General features: G+C 42.0%; 1 protein-coding gene across 3 annotated transcripts in view; it reads right to left on the minus strand.

Moving 5' to 3' along the window:
- ATP6V1H (ATPase H+ transporting V1 subunit H) overlaps window positions 1-19,930 on the minus strand; it is a 135,762-nt gene that overhangs the window by 100,462 nt on the left and 15,370 nt on the right. For all 3 annotated transcript variants that reach the window (XM_040354199.1, XM_040354198.1, XM_040354200.1), the window contains 2 exons: window positions 13,219-13,318; window positions 10,108-10,197 (listed from right to left, as the gene is read on the minus strand). In XM_040354199.1, coding sequence (XP_040210133.1) covers window positions 10,108-10,197; window positions 13,219-13,318 — 190 coding nt within the window. The remainder of the gene's footprint in view (window positions 1-10,107; window positions 10,198-13,218; window positions 13,319-19,930) is intronic.

Genomic DNA, 19,930 nt, shown 5'->3' on the forward strand with positions numbered 1-19,930 from the left:
GTAAATTCTTTATCTTGGAGCACAGTACAGGACACAGGACTTGTATTCATAGACCTTGGATTATATGCAGGCTACCAACAGATGATTGGACGTTTGCAAAAACACTTGTGAGGAGCCTGTGCCCCAGGTGCAATGAGAATCATCAGAACCTTTTCCTCCTGTATTTTGCGTAGCAGTCAAGGGAGGATCTTTATCAAAGGGAAGGCATAAACTAGCTTGAATTGAGTCTGAAGAATCATACAGTATCACTAGCAGGTTCAGCAGACCAAGCTTTGAACCACAAAAGCCTGCACATATGCATGGAGATAGGGGACATTCTAGGGAATACCCTAGTTGGTGAATTAAATTCTCTACAACATAAACACAAGCCAATGCTGAGGACATCTGCTGCAATTGTGCCAAGAGAATATGATCCTCCAAGGCAGGTTCCTGGTCTCTGTTCATTTGTCTTTTCCAGTTAGCAACAGTCTGGCAAAAAGGCACAGCAGCAATAGCAGGGCAGAACGTGCAAGAGAATAAAAAAAAAAAGTCTATCAACAGAATTCTAAAAAGGAGGGAACATCCTCAGTAGGAACTGTAAGATGTTTATTGAGAACTGAAATGGCAGGATCCACTACTAGAAAACACCTCTTCTTCTTAAATCCCTTTTCCATAGGATACATTTCTGCAAAAAGCTTAGAAGTAGTAAACACCTTTTCAGGATTGGGCCAGTCTTTATAAACTGCACAATAAATCTGTGCATGCATTGGAAAAGTCTTTCATGACTTAGTCAGTTTTTTACTACCAATTGAGGTTTGTTTAGGCTGTGGAGAGTGAGGTGCTGTTAATCAAAGACTAGTGCGCACTACATCAATAAGTATGTCCACAATAGAGAGCATTTGGAGTGAAGCCAAAGCTTGTACCTCAGAAAAAGCAGCTAAAGGAAAATCCTTCACAGTTTCTGAAAAAAATAAAATAAAAAAATCCAACATCCTCTGTATTTTTCTCTGCAATTTTATCACGTAAAGGAGGTTCCCCCGCTAAATAATGAATGGAGTCAGGGGAAAAGAGGGCATGTACAGTAGGGTTTCAGGAAAGCTTAGGTTTAAGAAGTGCAGAGGGTTTTCCAAAGAATTCACAGTGTTTTTGTCATACAGGCACACGTACGGGATTCCCAGCAGTAAAAAGTCAGGCGGGAATCCTGAGGGGAAAACCGAGCACCTGCTCGGTAAGTTTTTACCTCTACACACGAGAGGTTTTCCTGACAGGAAAACTGCAATGGAGCCTTTAGTCAGGAATCCTGGCCATGTGTATTCTCCATTGGGGTTTTTCACATAGGAAAACTGACGGGAAAAAGACCGCCAGGAAAAAAAAGAGACTTTTTTTTTCTGGCAGTTTTCCCAGCCAAAAGCTCTCATGGCAGATTTCCCGATGGGAAAACCCATCGTGTGTACAAGGCATTAGAGGGTTAGGAGTCAGATAAGTAGACCAGCGTCATAGGATATTGCTCAGGGACAAGGGAACAGCTGTCACATTGAGTGGTAGTTTGGGTCTCCTGAAGGTGGCTGCAGAACGCATGCAAGATGGTGCTTTTGTCCCAGCAACATTGCCCCTGTGACCCACAATTGTTAATTGAGGGGATCCGCACTGGGGTATTCGCATTTATGAAGTGCAAAATAGATGGGGTTTGCAGATGGCAGCAGAAGTGCAATGAGCTGTGTGCATTTTTAGCAGAAAAGACAGGCAGGAATGCAACATACAGGAGGTATGACACCTTATCCTCCTTAGACTTTATAATTACTTGTGCAGAGAAAAATGTTATAAGCAAAATGGCAGTGGTTGCCACAATAAAGTGAAGTCCTAAATCCTGTGCACTCATGGTGGGCATGCTCTGAAGAAATTTTTGGGGTCTTTTTTATCTTCATGCATTCTATGCATGAAGGTAAAAAAAAACTTGTGTGCAGCAGCCCCCATAATACTTACTTGAGCCCCCTCTCGATTCAGTGATGTCAATGATTGCCTTGCCTTACCGGGGACTCGCACTCTGGATTGACTTTTGGCATTTAATCACAGCCAGTAAGCCAATCAGGAGACAGAGGGGGTGCGGTGTGTAAATGAACACACAGAGCCGTGGCTCGGGAGCACGCCTGCTATGGTGCCACCACAGCAAGCTTGCTGTGGGGGCACTTTGCAGGAGGGAGGAACCAGGAGCGCCAGTGTGGGACCTGAGAAGATGAGGATCCAGGCTGCTCTGTGCAAAACCTCTTATAGTCTTATAGCTCTCTTCTGAACGGTTTCTCTGTTATCAGCCTGAGAACTCCCGACATCATTTTTGACTTTTTAGACAAAAGCAGCCTGAATCTTTTGTCAAAGGAGGTTGCTAAAATAGATTAGCAGAGGGTAGCTCCTATTACAAAACAGCTCTGAGAGTCTCTGCCTATTAAGAGAGGGGGTGTGTGCCTTTCCTCCAATCAGCAATGTTAGCTATCTTGGCTGTATGCCCAGACATCACACTCTGTGTTAACCAGGAAGAGAAAATCTCCTTACATGATCTTAACTTTCTAAACAGTATATAAAATGCGAACACAGCAGATATACATATAAAACCAATGTAGGGAGATTTGGTTAATCTCTGTGTATCATCTGAGGCTGTTCACTTCACTGGGTGTATGGAGGGTTTACATCCACTTTAAAAATTCTAACTACCAGCGAGAATGAATGAGTCCTTACATTTAAAGAGCACCTGTCATTTCAGATACATAATGGCAGCACCGGTTAGCTGGCATCTACTCACCTGCTGCCACCACATCGTTGTGTCACTTCCGCATCACTAGCCGTCCCATTAAAGTGAATAGGATGGTCGGTGAGTCAACAGCAGGTCAGAGGAGGAGGCACAGAGATGACTGTTGCTCTTTAAAAATTATGATTTAAAAATCAAGCCTTTTTACTGGCGATTCAAATTATGGTTTAAATTGTGATTTAAAATCAACTTAATTTAAATAAAATCCTTAGCATTCTAAATGGACAAAATAAAATAAAAAAAAGTGTGCCAGAGGTATGCAATAATTCGAGATATTTTAAATATTCAAGCATGTTGAAAAACAAAGTATTAAAAAAAAAAAAAAAAAAAAAAAAAACTACCCTTTGTTGCATTTTGTAAATTAAGAACTGCAGGCTTCATGACACTCGATCTTTTGAACGAGAAGAACAAATCAACTGTCACTTCTGACATTTGCTAGTGAGTGCAAACACAGAGCTAATTTTAAAGTTGAGAACATTTATAAGAAAGGAAAAATTATAACATTCCCAGAAAGCTCCCTGTACAGATAAAAAGTCTGTAGAGCAAAGCGCTTAACACACTGACACCATCCAGGAAAATTATTTTGCTTGGTAAGATTTGTCAACCTTTACAGGCAGAGGTGGAGGACCTCTACCACTACCAATCTTGATCGTTTGACTGGCTAACAAAATCACAACAAACTACAAATTACAGTTATGGGGTAATACCACTGTAGAAACAAACTGTGAGAAGGGAGAAGTCTGCCTTTACTGTGCAGAAAGGGATTTCTAATTCAGTTCCTGCCATTTCAATAAGACTCATACGTCAACAGGATATATCTAAGAATACAGCTTCCCCAATAAATGAGGTCTTCAAGCCATGTATTTTTAAACCGCTTCCCGACCGGCTCACGCAGATATATCGCGGCAGAATGGCTCTCCTGGGCAAAATCCTGCACATATACGGCTTCGCCCAGGAAAGCCACCAGGAGGCACGCACACCTGCTGCACAGTGGGGAACCCGATACGCGTGCCGGCTGGCACGATCGCCACCAGCCACACGCGATCTCGTGCACGAGCGGCAGCACAGGGGTTTGGGCGTGTAATCCCCATGCTGTCAGAGGAGAGATGACAGAGCGTGTGTTTCTACAAAGGTAGTCCCATCCCCCTCACAGTTAGAACACACAATAGGGAACACAGTTAACCCCTTGACCGCGCCCTAGTGTTAGCCCCTTCCCTGCCAGTGACATTTACATAGTAATCAGTGCATATTTATAGCACTGATCGCTCTGTAAATGTCAATGGTCCCAAAAATGTGTCAAAAGTGTCCGACCTGTCTGCCGCAATACCGCAAAAAAAAAAGTCGCAGATCACCACCATTACTAGTAAAAAAAAAAAAAGCCGCCATATAAATGCCATAAACCTTTGCCATAGTTTGTAGACGCTATAAAACTTTTGCACAAATCAATCAATATATGCTTATTGCGATTTTATTTACCACAAATATGTAGAAGAGTACATATCGGCCTAAACTAAGAAAAAAAATATTTAAAAAAAAATTGGATATTTACTATAGCAAAAAGTAAAAACGTTTTTGTTTATAGCGCAAAAAATAAAAACCGCAGAGGTGATAAAATACTACCAAAAGAAAGCAGTGCTGTATCGCAGAAAATGGCCCATTCATTGAGCAGCCGAATCTTCCGGGGCTGAAGCGGTTAAACAACATAATAGTGCAACTGTCATTTAGGCCTGGTTCACACTAGTGTGATTTCACATGCAACTTGTATCACACAGAGTCGTATGACATTGTTTTCAATGGTGTCTATTCACATCAATGCAATTCAGTACAGAGTACTTTCGGAAAAGGTCCTTGAACTACTTTGGTGCAATTCCAACGTGATTTTAGCCCCATAAAATATACCTTCTCAAAGTTGCATCCAAGTACTATTAAAAGGTGGACCAAAATCACTTGGCAGTGTGAACCTAGCCTTACTGGCTCTTTACACACTTTACTCATATGATATAACAGTGAGAATACGGTTTCCCCAATAAATGAGGTCTTTGAGCCAAGCATTCTCATACAACAAAAGAGGGCAATTGTCCTTTCTCTTTAAACCCAGTGGTGTACCCCAAGGTTCAGTGCTGGGACCCTTACTTTTCAATATATTTATAAATGATATTGGGTCTGAGATCCAAAGTAACATTTCTGTCTTTGCAGATGACACCAAGCTTTGCAGTGGAATAACGTCCTTGCAGGATGTCTCCAATTTACAAGCCGACCTCAATGCTCTGTCTAATTGGGCGACTAAGTGGCAGATGAGGTTTAATGTAGATAAATGTAAAGTTATGCACTTGGGGGCGAAGAATATGCATGCATCATACATACTCGGGGGATTACAACTGGGGGGATCTGTAGTGGAGAAGGATCTGGGGGTTTTAGTTGATCATAAGCTCAATAATGGCATGCAATGCCAAGCTGCGGTTTCCAAAGCGAGCAAAGTCCTTTCTTGTATTAAGAGAGGTATGGACTCCAGAGACAGAGATATAATTTTGCCCCTGTACAAATCATTAGTAAGACCTCATCTGGAATATGCAGTTCAGTTTTGGGCACCAGTTCTCAAAAAGGACATCGGAGAACTGGAGAAAGTGCAGAGAAGGGCAACCAAACTGATAAGAGGCATGGAGGAGCTCAGCTATGAGGAAAGATTAGAGGAACTGAATTTATTCACTCTTGAGAAGAGGAGAATAAGGGGGGATATGATCAACATGTACAAATATATAAGAGGTCCATACAGTGAACTTGGTGTTGAGTTATTCACTTTACGGTCAACACTGAGGACAAGGGGGCACTCTTTACGTCTAGAGGAAAAGAGATTTCACCTCCAAATACGGAAAGAGCTGTGAAAATGTGGAACAGACTCCCTCCAGAGGTGGCTCTGGCCAGCTCAGTAGATTGCTTTAAGAAAGGCCTGGATTCTTTCCTAAATGTACAGAATATAACTGAGTACTAAGATTTGTAGGTAAAGTTGATCCAGGGTAAATCCGATTGCCTCTCGGGGGATCAGGAAGGAATTTTTTCCCCTGCTGTAGCAAATTGGATCATGCTCTGCTGGGGTTTTTTGCCTTCCTCTGGATCAACTGTGGGTATGGAGTTGGGTGTATAGGATTTTACTGTGTTTTTTATTTTGTTTTTTTATTTTTTGTGGTTGAACTGGATGGACTTGTGTCTTTTTTCAACCTGACTAACTATGTAACTATGTAAATATGTAACCCTTTACTCATTTGATTAGAAAAACATTTTCTTTTAAACTATAGATTATATAGGCCTCCCTCTGACTATCAGGGGATACCATAGATAAAATGTCTGCATGAAAAAGAACTATGATTAAAGAAAATAATCTTTCCAGTGGCATCACCTTGGTGATTTACATATTTGCATAATTAAAACAGTCGTCCTTTACCTGATTGCTTCTTGCTGTGATGGAGAAAAGTTAAAATGTGAAAAGATAAAAAAGTTGATTGAAAAGTAAACATTGTGTACTATAAATTACCCCCTAATATCAAAAAGGCATCAATCAAGCAAATTAGATCCTTAGTTCAGTTTGTTTTACAGATTAATTAAAATGTCATCATTAGTCAAAGTGATAAGGGCAAGGAAGCAAACGCATTGTCCCAGCAATAATATAAATGAATATTCATTTTATACCACAAAGAAAGCAGTAAGAACAGAGTGGCTGCTTAGATTTTTCTCACCTGGTAAACATAACCATTCTATAAAAGTGAACCACTCTAAGCATGTTAGGGTGAGAGCAGTGCAGTACAACTGGTGTGTAGTAATCTCAGCATTATTTATGGCGAGTAGAGGGAAGGAAATGTCATGACCGAGTATATACAGTACATAGCTTACATAGTGATTAAAAAAAAAAAAAAAAAAGGTATAATATATATATATATATAATATTTATTCGCGTATAACACTCACCTTTTTACCCTGAAAATAGAGGGCAAACTGTCCCTGTGTGTTATACGCAGGGGGCTGTGGAAAGTTTTTCTCCTGAAACTTCCCTCTTAAAGTTAGGGTGCGTGTTTTACGTCGATAAATACGGCCGAAACAACTAATCGATTAATCGATGATGAAATTTATCGATTACAATTTTCAGAATCGATTAATAGGCCAGTAACATAATGGGGGTAAAAAAACTAAAATTGGCCCTTTATAGTACAAAAAAGCAAATCCCCGCTTTAAATATTACTTTTTAAAGATGAACCCCTTACAGTAGCGATTATTTGCTCTTTTTGTACTTATTTATGTTTTTTTAACCCCATTATGTTACTAAACATCTCAGGCCTGGGTTTACACCTCTGTTTTTTGGTGCTTTTTGCAGAAACACACTACAGTTCATTTACATGTTTTCCTATGGGACACGTTCACATCTGCGCACTCGACAAGGCTCGGCTAGGCTCGGCAACGATCGGCTCCGCCCGCAGCAACGCAAGAGGAGCCGAGACAAGCCGAGAGGAGCCGAACACACAGGAAATCCGGCTCCTCTCGGCTCTCGCCAAAATCGAAAAACGAACACCAGTGATTTTTTTTCAGCTGCTGCGTATTTGGAAAGGGCAAGGACTGTTTAACGCAAAACGGTGCTATTTTGTTTTTTTTGGTTCAATATACTTCAATGGAGAAGCTGCAGAAAAGCATGCAACGTGTTTTTGCGGCAATTTGTGTTTTGTAAATCTGCCCAACAACAAATTTGCCCAAAAACTTAAAAAAAAAAAATGCATTTTTAAAAGGCCATTATCCGATTAATCGAAACAATAATCAGCCAACTAATCGATGAAAATAATCGATAGTTGCAGAATATATATATATATATAATCTTCAAATCATGTAGACATAAGGTGAACAAAGCAGCTACTGTACAGGTAGTGTCAGCCTGATGAAGAGCATGGATGCTTGAACCTGTACAGTAGCTGGTTTGTTGTTCACCTTATGTCTACATGATTTGAAGATCAAAGCAAAATCGTTTGCAATTGGAGCACATGTCCCTTTGTCGTTTTTATTGATCTCGGTGGAAGATTGGGAGCCCACCCTGACATTTTCTCCATTACAGAAAATTTAAAGAGAGGTAACCCACCTGAAGAGTGTGTGTGTGTGTGTGTTTATATATATATATATATATATATAAACACACACACACACACACACACACACACATATATATATATGTGTGTGTACACACACACACACACACACACACATATATATAATATATATATGTGTACACACACACACACACACACACACACACACACACACACACATATATATATATATATATATATATATATGTGTGTGTGTGTGTGTGTGTGTGTGTGTGTGTGTGTGTATGTATGTATGTATGTATGTATGTGTATATATATATATATATATATATATACACATACATATACATACATACACACACACACACACACACACACATACATACATATACACACACATGCAAATTTACACAGAATATTACATATACTGTACATTAAAATCAGTCCCTGCCCACTAGGAGCTTACAATCTAAGGTCCCTGACTCGCATTCATACATACACATAATAGGGCCAATTTAGACAGGAGCCAATTAACCCACTAGCGTGTCTTTGGAGTGTGGTGAAAAAACTGAAGTACTCAGAGGAAACCCACACAGGCACAAGGAGAGATGGAGACAGAATATATATATATAAAAAAATTATTACACACACACACAGTGTAGATTACAATGTGAGAACAATTTATGAACACTTGATTTTTGCAGAAATAATGTAATCTTCATTGCTCAACATTTGATGGAATTTTTGCTGTGGCTATTCCAGACAAATGCCCGCGGCCAGTGGAAAAATTGCACCCTAAGATACGACGGCGCAGGCCGTCGTATCTTAGCTAGGTTTAAGTGTATATCAGTTTGAGCATACACTTAAACTTACGACGGGCTTAGATTCCGAGTTACGTCGGCGTATCTACTGATACGCCGGCGTAACTCTTTGTGAATCCGGCCCAATGTTTCCCATCGGACCCAAATAAATTAAACTTGCTTTTATCACTAAAGTGAACTTTGGACTAGTTCTCTGTCCACACAACATGCTCCTCAGCAAAGGTTAGTCTAGACTTTTGATTATTGCTGCCAATGAGAGATTTGGTCACTGCAGAGTGGGCTTTCAGTCCAAATTCTCTTAAATGACGAGACACTGTATGATGAGACAGATCTTTACTTTGTTCAGCGCTGAACTGGCGAGCAATCGCAGCTGCAGTGGTGCACAGATTGTGTGTTGAGATTTTCTGCATTATCCTGTCCTCTATTGCATTTGTCTTTCGTGGACAACCAGCCTTCTTGGGGGACTTAAATGAGTTTGTGACATTGTAAAAGATGCAATATTCTAGAAACAGCAGATTTGAAACAAACTTCTCTTTCCATGTAGTGCCCTTTGGCCTTCACCTGGATAACCTGCTGCCGAAGGGTTTCAGTCAATTTAGAACGGCTCACCATCTTACAAAGTCAGTGAAAACTGGAAAGTTAGGCTGCCAGTTAAATAGGGTTTGTCAGATAATTAGTACAAGGTGCCAGATTAACACCAATAACTGGGAGGTATCGGAAAGTGTTCTCTAATTTTGATTAATGTTTTTTCAAATCTCATTGAAGTTTTTTTATTCTGTGCTTCAAAATATATGCAACTCATGAAATATGCTTAACAAAACTGCTCTTTTACTCTTTTTCACTTTCAGTGACCTTGAAATTTATAAAAAAGGTTGTTCTTTATTTTGATCTTGTGTGTGCGCACATACACATTTTTAATATACACACAAACAAGCGCTGCATTAAAAGAATGTCAATAGAATAGAATGGCAATGTTGACCTAAACATACCAGCAGTTAAAAGTGTAGAATCATAAAAAAGTCAAGGAGTTTGAAAAAAAAAAAAAAAAAAAAAAAAATCAACAGATTTACACAATGGTATACTTATATTTACCCAATGTAAGTATTCTAACAGTTGAACTGAAGTTAAAGGGGTTTCCACTACCTATAGGTAAAAGTGACAATCTCCTAAACATGCACCGTTTAGGAGATATTTACCCTGTAGTGCGCCGATGACGTCAACAGACCTCCATGCCGTTCCTTCACTCGCAAGTGCCGTGCTAGCATACTAGCCCATTATATGCTTTTACTTTGCAGGGGAACAAAGAGGAAGTAAAACCCTTTTGTAAACATTTGTTTCTCCATGCGGACATACAGCAGATTGGAGCCGTCAGACTAAAAAGGGAAAAAACAGCAAAGGTACAGCTTTAATGTTGCATACTACTTACCTGGAGCATGTCATCCACCATGGTTAAAATGTACTGCACGGTCTGCTCCTTCGAAATGTGGGTCATCAAGTTAATAAAGGTTTTAGCACACTGAAAAGAAAAAATATGCTTAAAAAGGATGGTAAAAAGTGACATTAATGAAATTATGTACTTCATAATACAAACTGCTCCGTTAGTTATCAATTTTTAAATCTATTTGCATCACTGGTTACAATTAGGTTATAAAATTACCCATCTAAATGCAATCAAAAAACTAGCATTGCAGTATTGGGTGGATGGCTTTTAACACATTGACTGATTAAATTAACCTGTGCAGCCATGTATTTTTATGCATGCGTAAAGCCCTGAAGCTGTACAGGACTTCACTGTGTACCCAGCTTTGGGTTCTGGGTCAGTGGGGTTCAGCAAGTCAGACAGCCCTTGGAATAGCGAGTGTCGTAAAATATGGACTTTACATTTGATGGTTGTCCTTTAACCACTTCAATACAGGGCATTCCCCCCCCCTTCCTGCCCAGGATAAATTTTCAGCTTTCAACGCTGTCACACTTTGAATGACAATTGCGTGGTCATACAACACTGTACCCAAACTGAATTTTTAAAATGTTTCTTCTCATTTCTGTTATAAAATGTTGTTTTCTCCTTCACCGACAGGCATTGATGAGGTGGTACGGATGGGCACTGACGAGTTGGCACTGATGATGAGATACCGACAGTCATTAATGATAGGCACTCATTGGCATCTGTTTAGGGCACTGACATGCGTTACTGATGGGCACTGACTGCCACAGATTTGCAGCTGTGGTGGGTACCTCTGATGGGGGCTGCACTGATAATCAATGTGCTGCTTATCAGAGCAAATCCCCCCTCTGGCAGGATAGCCGCCGATCAGCTCTCCCTGTCAGCGTGAACCAAGGAAAATCATTTACCGGCACTTCTTGGTTAAACGCTGTGATCAGCTGTGATTGTTTACAGCTGATCACGTGCTAAAGAGCCTACGTCATAGGCTCTTTACCACAATTGGAGTTGTAGCGTGTCAGAGTGACACCCCCCCGGGGGTGGCTTATGACGTCCAGCAGGATATCACCCACCACCCAGCCATCATTCTGCTATAGGTAGGCTGGGGGAGAAGTGGTTAAGCCAGTATTTCTCAAACATTTTTTCAGTCACAATGCCCAATAAAAATGTATGTACAATGTCAAGGCACCCCATTCTAAATTTAAAAAAATAAACAAATAGTTTTACATAATATCTCAGCAGCATCCACACATGTGGGTCACCCAACATTAGAGGGGATTTATTCTTATCCCTTTACAAACTGGTATTGATTAATATTCTAGAATTTCTCTTCTCACTCAGTTTCTCTCCCTTTCTTAGCTAATCCCTTTCAACCCCAGTGCTGACAGAGAGGGGCTGGGAAGAAGGAGGATGATGTGCAGGCATCCAACATCCTCCTTATCAACCAATGTTGTCATTGTAATGCTGCCAATAACAACGTGTGGTTTTGTGCAACAAAAAGGCATGCATGATCCACTTGCTGGATTGTTGAAAACGTTTGGGCAATTATTGGCAATTTTTAGGCATTTTGCCGAGACCTAAAAAACCCAGATGGCACCCTTGTTAAAAAGGCTGATTCAAAACGGTATGTTTTGGTTACTTTTTTCAAGATGACTGGTCCACATTCTGACAGGAAAAACCTGATTGACAGTTTTTAAATTAGCATGCATGTTCAAAATTGGCCAAGTGGAGAAAAACAGCCCAAAACTATTGGAACATAGTTTACTTCTGGGTCCACAAGAGTATTCATCCAAAAAATAAATACCTTGTCAATCACACCACCCTCCAAAAGAATCAACATGCTGGCATTCCAGTTGAGACCAGAGACTCAACCAACTGGTGGGAGTTTCCAACCAGTATCCCACATGTGTTCCATACCAATAGAAAGCTGAAGTAACCAGCTTCTTCTACACAGCAGTACACATGCATCTGTGGAACTAAATCTGTAGGTTACCAAGATTACACAGGAGGTTTACGGTTCTGAAATCTTTAAAGCGGGGGTTCCGCGGGTATTTTTTATTTTATTTTTTTAAATGATTGTGCCGGAGTTACCTGGTTTAATCCTGCACTCGCGTGTTCTAAAATCTGAGCTGTCCGCATAGTCATTCTGCAGGAAAGGAAACTTTATAAAAACTTGCGATGGACATTTCCATCTTGCTTGTAGGCAGTCCTGTGATGAGTACAGGTGTGTAATGACTATTTACACCTGTGTCTTCCCTTACCTAAAATGGCGAATTAGGATCCGCCCTGGTCACATGACCCGCTTGCCGAGTCACGTGACGCGCGAGATACCGCAAGATTACACTACAGCGCATCTCCTGGGAGTCTCGACACATCGCGCTGAGCCGGGGAAATGCAAAGGCACGCCCACTCCCGCAGGAAAAAGGATCCCGGAAGGAATACAAAATGCTGCCGAATCAAGGTAAGCAAACAGATAAAAAAAAAAAAAAAAAAAAAAGGATGGATTAGACATAACGGATGGCTAATGCTATGGATAAGACATAGTTGAATTTTAGGGTGAACCCCCGCTTTAAAAACAGCTTTGAATGTTTTCAGTTATTCAGTTCATGAAAATCATTAGTAGTGGGTAGCCACATTCAAATGGATTTGTTAAGAAATGCTCAAGATGTTTCTATATTCATCCGAGGGGATTTTCAGTTCAAATGAGTGTTGAAAACCCACCTTAGATTTTATATTCACATTCCATGAAGTCTGTGGCAGATGTCAACTGCTTGAGTTGTGTGACTGAAGGCATAAATTGATGTCACATTTCCATGGTAAAGATGTTAAAAAACGGCTTTATATTTGAGTTGCAGGTGGTGTAGAAGACCCCCCAACCCAGTTTAGGCATCTTTTATTCAGGGTGCTGCGAGATAGCTCACTTTCATTTTTTATAAATATTAGTACTGGGTTAAGGTGTTCATGTGGGTATAAATGATAGTGAAGGCTTCTGACGCCCATTTAAACTGAGGAGTGAAGAAACAGCTTCAACATTACAGGCAACTTCAATTTCATGTGACTTCTAACATCTATAGCAGTTGATAAAAAAAATCCTACCTGATTGCCTTCAGCTGTTAGTATTGCTTTCTTTTCTTCTGTATTTGATTTTTCAAACCTTAAAATAAATTCACAATCCTCTCCAGAAATCATCTGACCCCTGTAAGAAATTCATCATTGTAAGACTAAAACATAGAAGCATAAACTGTCATAAAGACAGACAGTGTGACATTTATGACACATTCAGACAGCACAAGGCTGGATAGCCTTCAATTCAGGTTCTTAGAATTGCTAAGTGTAATTCATTTTTACATACATTGCAAGATCAATGACTGTTAGCCTTAAAGCTGAGAAACCGGAAACACACCATTAATTTTTTAAGTTTTCTTTTATGAACCAAAGATGTCTACCTTTTGTGAAAGTGCGCGTAAAAGGCATTTTGATTTTGAGTTTACATACAGCAATAACGTAGCTAGAAATCCTACCATTTAAGTCAACTATGACATTACTCCTGCTAGTCCATCTAACAGTGCCAGTGCATAAAGCTGTTGTAGCTCCTTTATAGCTCTCTTTCCCAAGTTACAGCACTCCAGTTTAAAGCGGTTGTAAACGTCACACGACTCCAGCCACTCACAGAGCCGGAGTTCGCGGCCCTGGAAGGAAGAGGGGTGAAGAATGGTCGCTCGCTACTTGCAAGGAAGACGGGGACATCGCAGGCTTCTTCTGCAGGTAAGTGTCACATAATGGGCTACTATGCGATGCATAGTAGCCCATTATGCTTTACCTTTGCAGGGAAACAAAGAGGAAGTAACACACATCAGGGTGTTAAACACAAACCTTTAAGATAAAAAACTTTCTGACTTTACAAACACTTTAGGCTTCTTTTTTATACCCTCCCCCCCAAGTGACTGAGATTGTTTTTTGATAGTAGTGCCAACCAATCATAAAATAAGGTAGGTGTTTTTCGATCTATAAAGTCTATACCGTTCAACTTTTACCTTCAAAAGTGAATTCCAGTCTGAGTTTTGTTAGCTGCCATTTAGGAATTGTTGAGCTATGACATAGGAGGGTGCAAAACGAGCAAAACGTGCAAATAGGAAATCCATTTCCAGGACCACATGGACACCACCCACCATCCTCGGACAAACCATCGAGCCAAGCAATAAAGTCAAAAGTCTCCGAGTCATCTTTGACGCAGACATGACGATGGATGCACAAATAGGATCAGTCGTCAGCGGTTCTCATCATTTGCTCCGCATGCTACGTAGACTCATCCCCTTCATCCCGGAAGAGGACACAGCAGTAGTGGTTGGAACAATCATCAACTCACGACTCGACTACGCAAATTCCCTCTACTTAGGACTACCGAAATACCAGATTACACGTCTACAAGTCGTCCAGAACACAGCAGCCAGACTGGTAACGGGTAAAAAGCCATGGGAACCAATCTCCCCGGCCTTGAGGTCCCGTCCCTCCACTGGCTGCCCGTACAGGACCGGGTGACATTCAAGACTCTCTGCCTCACCCACAAATGTACACAGGGTAAAGCTCCTCAATATTTAAGTGAGAAAATAAAACCCTACGTCACCCAGCGCGTGCTCCGATCAACCAACCAAAACCTTCTCCAAATCCCCAAATCTCGCTACAAATCTAAGGGAGAACGTAGATTTTCGGTCCAAGGACCACGGCTCTGGAATGCTCTACCCACGACCATCCGCTTGGAGGAAAACCATCGGGTTTTTAGGAAAAAACTGAAGACCCACCTCTTCTGAAAGACCTGTACAACTCTGGAAGCCAGCGCCTTGAGGCGATTAAGTTCGCATTTGTTTGCGCTATATAAGTTTCTCACTCACTCACTATATACTGTATACTGCATTTTCACGCTGTATGGTCGACATGCTCCTGTCCTGCAACATGGGTGTCCGAACAAGACTGAAAACTTCAGCTGGCATAATATATTACCATAAACGCTCTAGTATCTAGACTCTTCAGCTCTTGTCACTTAGTGCTGCTGATTAGTGAAATCTACGTGGTACAGAATCTATAAAGTCTTTGAACTATACTACAATATAGTATTAGGCCAGATCACAACTTGCTTTTTTAACTGGAAAAATCTGCACCTTTGTAAAGTTACATCTTAGGTCTAATTGTACCCCCACAGGAGGCACTTGGGTTCTCTGTTCTTCTGCTTCAACTCCAAAAACAAACTCAGCCCTACTGGCACACCAGGTTAAGCAAATGGATACTACACTGCATGTCCAAAGACATGCTGGTAGGTAAAATTGGATCTCGTCCAAATTGGCCCAGTATATATGTATATATGTGTGTATGACTGTGTGTCCCTAGCGTGTCATGATCCTACGGGGTAAAAATGACCGCACCAGCCAAGCAGATACTGGCTGGAAAAAGCGCCCAGAGGCGATTCAGTTCGCATGCGTTGCGCTATACAAGTCATTCATTCATTCATTCACTGCTACTAGGACAAATAGCCTGCACCCAACTAAGGCCCCGTACACACGGTCGGTTTGGTCCGATGAGAATGAACCAAAGTTCATTTTCATCGGACCAAACCGACCGTGTGTATAGGCTATCGGTCTGTTATCCTTCGCTCCAAAATTTTAAAACATGCTTCAAAACCGAACCGATGGACCGCTGCCCCATCGGACCAAACCGATGGTTAGTACAGAAAAGCATCGGTTCAAAACCTGCGCATGCTCAGAATCAAGTCGACGCATGCTTGGAAGCATTGAACTTCGTTTTATTCAGCACATCGCGCTTTTGACGTCACCGCGTTCTGACCCGATCGGATTTTGGACTGATGGTGTGTACACATATCAAGCCGTACAGCCACTTCAGAGGTGAACCGATGAAAAACGGTCCGACGGACCAGTCACATTGGTTTGGTCCGACCGTGTGTACAAGGCCTAAGGTTCAGTATCAAAAAGCAAACCTCAGACTGGTAAATAAACCCAATATACGGTCATGGGTTTCAGTAGTTATAGAATGGAGTTTTTTCCAACTAAATTAGATTTTAAAAAAACTTAGGACAATGGGGCGCCCCTATTGTGTACTAGTTCAGAATGTCCAACCAGTGTGAGGAAAAAAAAACAAAAAAACAGGATTCCAATAAAATCAATGGTTTCTATGTATTCACAACGTTCAGTAAATGTATATAGTGACAGAGCAAGGATCTGTCCCTATGCAATTAGAATAAAAAAAAAAAGTTTGTCTGTTGACTGCAGGGCTACAGAGTTTAGGTTTTGAGAGGAGAAAAGTACTCTGGCAGCTTTCTCAGGATTTTGCCATCTCCGGATGGGACTTTGTAGTTTGGAGATCCCCAAGAGCCTTGGGTGGGGCAGGATCGCTAACCCTGTGTCTGTGTCTTAAGGATAGCCAGCAGGGTGTGTGCCCAGGTGCATACAACCCATATAGCAAGGGGTTGGTGAGAGTAGAAGAGGGCGGAAGGTGGAGTGGGAGCAGCTTGCTTCTGTGGTTTGAAGACAGACCTGTGTCAGGAAAGCTGTCTGCCCTGTGGGAGACTGCAGCCCCGTGTAAGAGGGATTATGTGCCTAGGGACTGCTGTGAAAGGCTGTCCAGCTTTGATGGCCGAGGAGACCAAGAAAGGCAGTGAGTCCAGGGGGCTGCAAAGAATCGAGAATCTGGGGGGAGCAAGCAGAGGTACTGCCAACAGGTAGCTCTGTATGTTTTCATTCATGTTTGAATGAAGTTTAAACCTCTGCGTGGGACTCCTGGATGGACATTTGTTTTGGATTTTCCACTTAATAAATGTGGGCTACCAGGCCCTTAACGGAACAAGAAAACCGGATGCTCCAGGTGAGACCAGGAAGCCTAATGATCCAGTAGGTGCTCGCCTCCGCACACAATGAGAAAAGAAGAAATGGTCGCACACCACAGTAGATCAAAATCCTTTTTATTTGGACATACCAAAACGACAAGAACCAGAATGCTGGGTAGACACGTTCACACACTTCACATGTGCTTAGTCATTGATGCTGGTAACTGGTAGAATAAAGTTACTTCTGCAGCCGCCAGAATGAGGCTGCTCGGAGACACAGGATGATATGGCCGTCGGGCCGGAAAGGCATCACAGCCATCGATTGGTGGAAGAGAAGCCATTTGGAGGCCGGGGAAGTACATCTGTCGGGCCGGTAGTGACGTTATCGGCCTGGAAGTGACGTCGTCGGCCTGGCAAGAAGCTGCAGGCATCTCTCACCTTCAAAGGATCAGGAAGCCACAGCTGTAGCTCGCACAAGGAACCTGCTACAAGCCTAAGGTTACGACAACATGTTTCGGGACATGCCCCTTCCTCAGGTCATATGGGTACAACGGGCATTAAGGAATTATTTAAAAGGGAGCCAGGGGAAGCGAGTCATCCAAGACCCTCCTTTTAAAATTAACCCTATGGTTGCTCAACTGTAATACGATTAAATCTCCTCACACTGGTTGAACACTCTGAACTAGTACATGAAGCTCCATTGTCTGAGTTTTTTTTGTATCTGGTCTATAAATATGAGACCTGCCATTCTGTGGGACTACACATTATACCTGAACTATCATTTTTGCATTTTTTTAATTAACTTGAACCTGGTAATCGACAAAATCAGCAGTAAGTATTGGCATTAGAAAATAGTAAGAGCAATGATGATCAATACAGCGATAGCTTCTCTGTAGACTGTGGCCTATATCCACTTTAGAGCGGACTCTATATGAATGGCAGCGATTCAATTTAACACTCGCTAGAGAGGTAACTCTTACTATAGGCAAAGTTCTTGTGAAACAGCTTTCCGATTGAGCAGCCTTTAGCCCTAATTTTTCAGCCGGGGCCCAATCTTTATGGTTGTACACACACGAGTACAGCCCTAGTAAAGTCTTCATGCAGTAAATAATGTTACTAGTTAGATGGGCAGTCACTATGTGCTCAATCTTTGCTAGCAGCAAAAGGTTAATGCAGGGCTTGACAAATTTTCTTTGAACCCAGAAGTCCTGAATCCTCCCTCCTAGCACAAGTCCTCTTCCCCCAAATCCCCACTTCCATCGCAAATCTTCCTCCCAAATCCCCCCCCCCAGCACAAATCCTCTCCTCCACATACCCATTCCTAGCATAAATCCCCCCACAAATCCCACCTCCTAGTGCAAATCTTACCCCCAAAGTCCCCCTCCTAGTGCAAATCCTCCCTCCAAATCCCCCTCCTTGTACAAATTCTCCTCCCCAAATCCCCCTCCTAGTATAAATCCCCCTAAATCTCTCCTCTTAGCACAACCTTCTCTAAACTACCATTTCCAGTACAAATTCTCTCCCTCCAATTTACCCCTACTAGCACAGATCTTCCCCAATCCTGCCAACACACTCATCATTTCTAAATTACTTCCATAGAGCTGATCTAGAAGGATATAAATGCCTCCTGCATGTATCCTTACCTGTCAAATATCTCTTCTTTAGCTGTTTGGAGGTCTGCAATACTCCAGATTCTGTGGGTGGGTCTGTTAGCCAGAGCTCGGTGGGTGGAGTCAGGATGTCAGTAGAATTCCCACTCACCTTTACACTTCCCTTGACCAGGCATCAATATTTCTTACACTGAGCTTCTGCTGGTCTTGTGGATCACACCTCATGATGAGAAACATCCAGTCAAAACCCAGAAAAGTCACCACATGACTTCAGCATGCCCAATCATGCTGAGGTGTGGAGATGCCAATCCTGGAAGAGCTGGAGAAGAAAGGAGGGGGGAGAGGTGTCGAGTACACAGAATGCCTCTCACACTCGTGCATGAGAAAAGGAAATCACCTGTCACTCACAGCAAGGGGGGGGGGAACCGACACCCATTTCTCTGTGTGTCCCTTTTTATCTTACTGAAGAAACATAAGAGAATTGCTCAGAGCTGGAATAACCATTTGTGGCAAGACTGGGCACAGATGAAATTACATCCTCTGCTGTAACAGATACGAGTCTTAAAGCGGGAGTTCACCCATAAAGGCCGTTTCTGCTCTTTTACCCTTAGATGTATGCTCATTTAGTCTAGGGGAATCGGGTTGTTGTATAAAAATCCGAGCATTACTTACCGTTGTAGAGGGCGATCTTCTCCGCCACTTCCGGGTATGGGTCTTCGGGAGTGGGCGTTCCTTCTTGATTGACAGTCTTCCGAAAGGCTTCCGACGGTCGCATCCATCGCGTCACGAGTAGCCGAAAGAAGCCGAACGTCGGTGCGGCCCTATACTGCGCCTACGCACCGACGTTCGGCTACTTTGCGATGGATGCGACCGTCGGAAGCCTTTCGGAAGCCTGTCGGAAGACTGTCAATCAAGAAGGAATGCCCAGTCCCGCAGCCCATACCCGGAAGTGGCGGAGAAGATCGCCCTCTACAACGGTAAGTAATGCTCGGATTTTTAAACAACAACCCGATTACCCTAGACTAAATGTGCATACATCTCAGGGTAAAAACACCATTTTACCGGCGAACCTCCGCTTTAATGAAAAAACAAAAATTTGGGGGGTGGGGGTGTTTACATCCACTTTTTAAATGGAAAAAAAAATAAGTGTATGAAAACGGAAATAAGCCCCCTGTGCTCATGCAAATGCAAACACACTTGTAGGTCCAGCACACAAATGAAAACAGTGATTTCACCACACATGCGAGGTATCTCTGCAAATGTCAAAGAGTGAGAACAATAATTCTAGTGCCATAGCTCACATTTAACTCTAAACTGATAACCTGTAACAGCTTTTAAAGCTTCCTCCATGGACAGCTTTAGGTAC

This window comes from Rana temporaria, chromosome 5, assembly GCF_905171775.1.
Source record: "Rana temporaria chromosome 5, aRanTem1.1, whole genome shotgun sequence".
NCBI classification, from domain to species: Eukaryota; Metazoa; Chordata; class Amphibia; order Anura; family Ranidae; genus Rana; species Rana temporaria.